This window comes from Pundamilia nyererei, unplaced genomic scaffold (assembly GCF_000239375.1).
Source record: "Pundamilia nyererei isolate P.nyererei 1_Seehausen unplaced genomic scaffold, PunNye1.0 scaffold00488, whole genome shotgun sequence".
NCBI classification, from domain to species: Eukaryota; Metazoa; Chordata; class Actinopteri; order Cichliformes; family Cichlidae; genus Pundamilia; species Pundamilia nyererei.
This window is the reverse complement of record NW_005187889.1, coordinates 81,941-82,906: the sequence shown is the minus strand read 5'-3', so window position 1 is coordinate 82,906 and position 966 is coordinate 81,941. Positions and strand designations below refer to the sequence as shown.

General features: G+C 43.0%; 1 protein-coding gene across 1 annotated transcript in view; it reads left to right on the top strand.

Moving 5' to 3' along the window:
• The window catches only part of LOC102193460 (granzyme K-like), a 19,241-nt gene that overhangs the window by 13,736 nt on the left and 4,539 nt on the right, over positions 1-966 (top strand). Inside the window, exons 3-5 of the mRNA XM_013916154.1 lie at positions 3-120; positions 566-835; positions 932-964. Of these exons, the coding sequence (XP_013771608.1) occupies positions 3-120; positions 566-835; positions 932-964 (421 nt within the window). The remainder of the gene's footprint in view (positions 1-2; positions 121-565; positions 836-931; positions 965-966) is intronic.

Here is a 966-nt window from a genome sequence, read left to right as displayed (position 1 = left end):
CTGGGAGCCCACTCCAGAACGAAAAACGAACATTCCAAGCAACTCCGATTCGTCGAGAAAAGTTTTCCTCATCCTGGCTACTGTTGTGCAAAGCACAACAATGACCTCATGTTGCTGAAGGTAAGGTGATATATCAGGGTCTGATACAAATGATGTAAATGCACTGCTTCTTATTTAGCACCTTTCTACTCTACCTGAGCTCTCAGAGCGTTACACAACATGGTTACACTTGTTTTCTGTGCTTAAGTGCTTTCTAACACTGACACACTCACACTCTAACGTAGCATCAGAGAGCATCGTGGGTTCAGTATCTTGACATGCAGACTGGAGAGACCAGGGATCAAACACCAAACCATTCGATTAGTAGATAACCTGCTGTACCTCCTACAGCCAACTCGGGTTTTGCTTACTAAACTAAAACTTAGTTTCATTTTTTAAAATATAAAATATATTTCAATGTGTGTATAGAAACGTTTCAACACATCACTACACATATTTTATATTTTCAAAGCAAAGTATTATAAATAAATGAGTGGTGATTCAAGACTAAATTTTTTTTTATCAGCTTAACAAACCGGTGTTGGAAACCAGGGCAGTGCAGTGGCTCGAGTTTGGCAACACTGTGAGAGACCCGGCAGCTGGCTGCACGTGTCTGGTGGCCGGATGGGGACGAACCGAAACAAAACAACCATCAGACGTCCTCATGTCTGTCAATGTGACTGTGGTCGACAGGAAGACGTGCAACTCTGGTGATTATTACAACCACGACCCTGTTATCACTGATGACATGATATGTGCTGGTTCAGATGGTACAAACGTCGCTGATACCTGTCAGGTACGTATGAAGAATTCATGTATTTTTCCTTGTTTGAAGTAAATGTGCATTCAGCTCAACACCTGAGACACTGTCATGTGTTTGTTCTTGCTGCAGGGGGATTCAGGAGGCCCGCTGTTGTGCGATGGAGC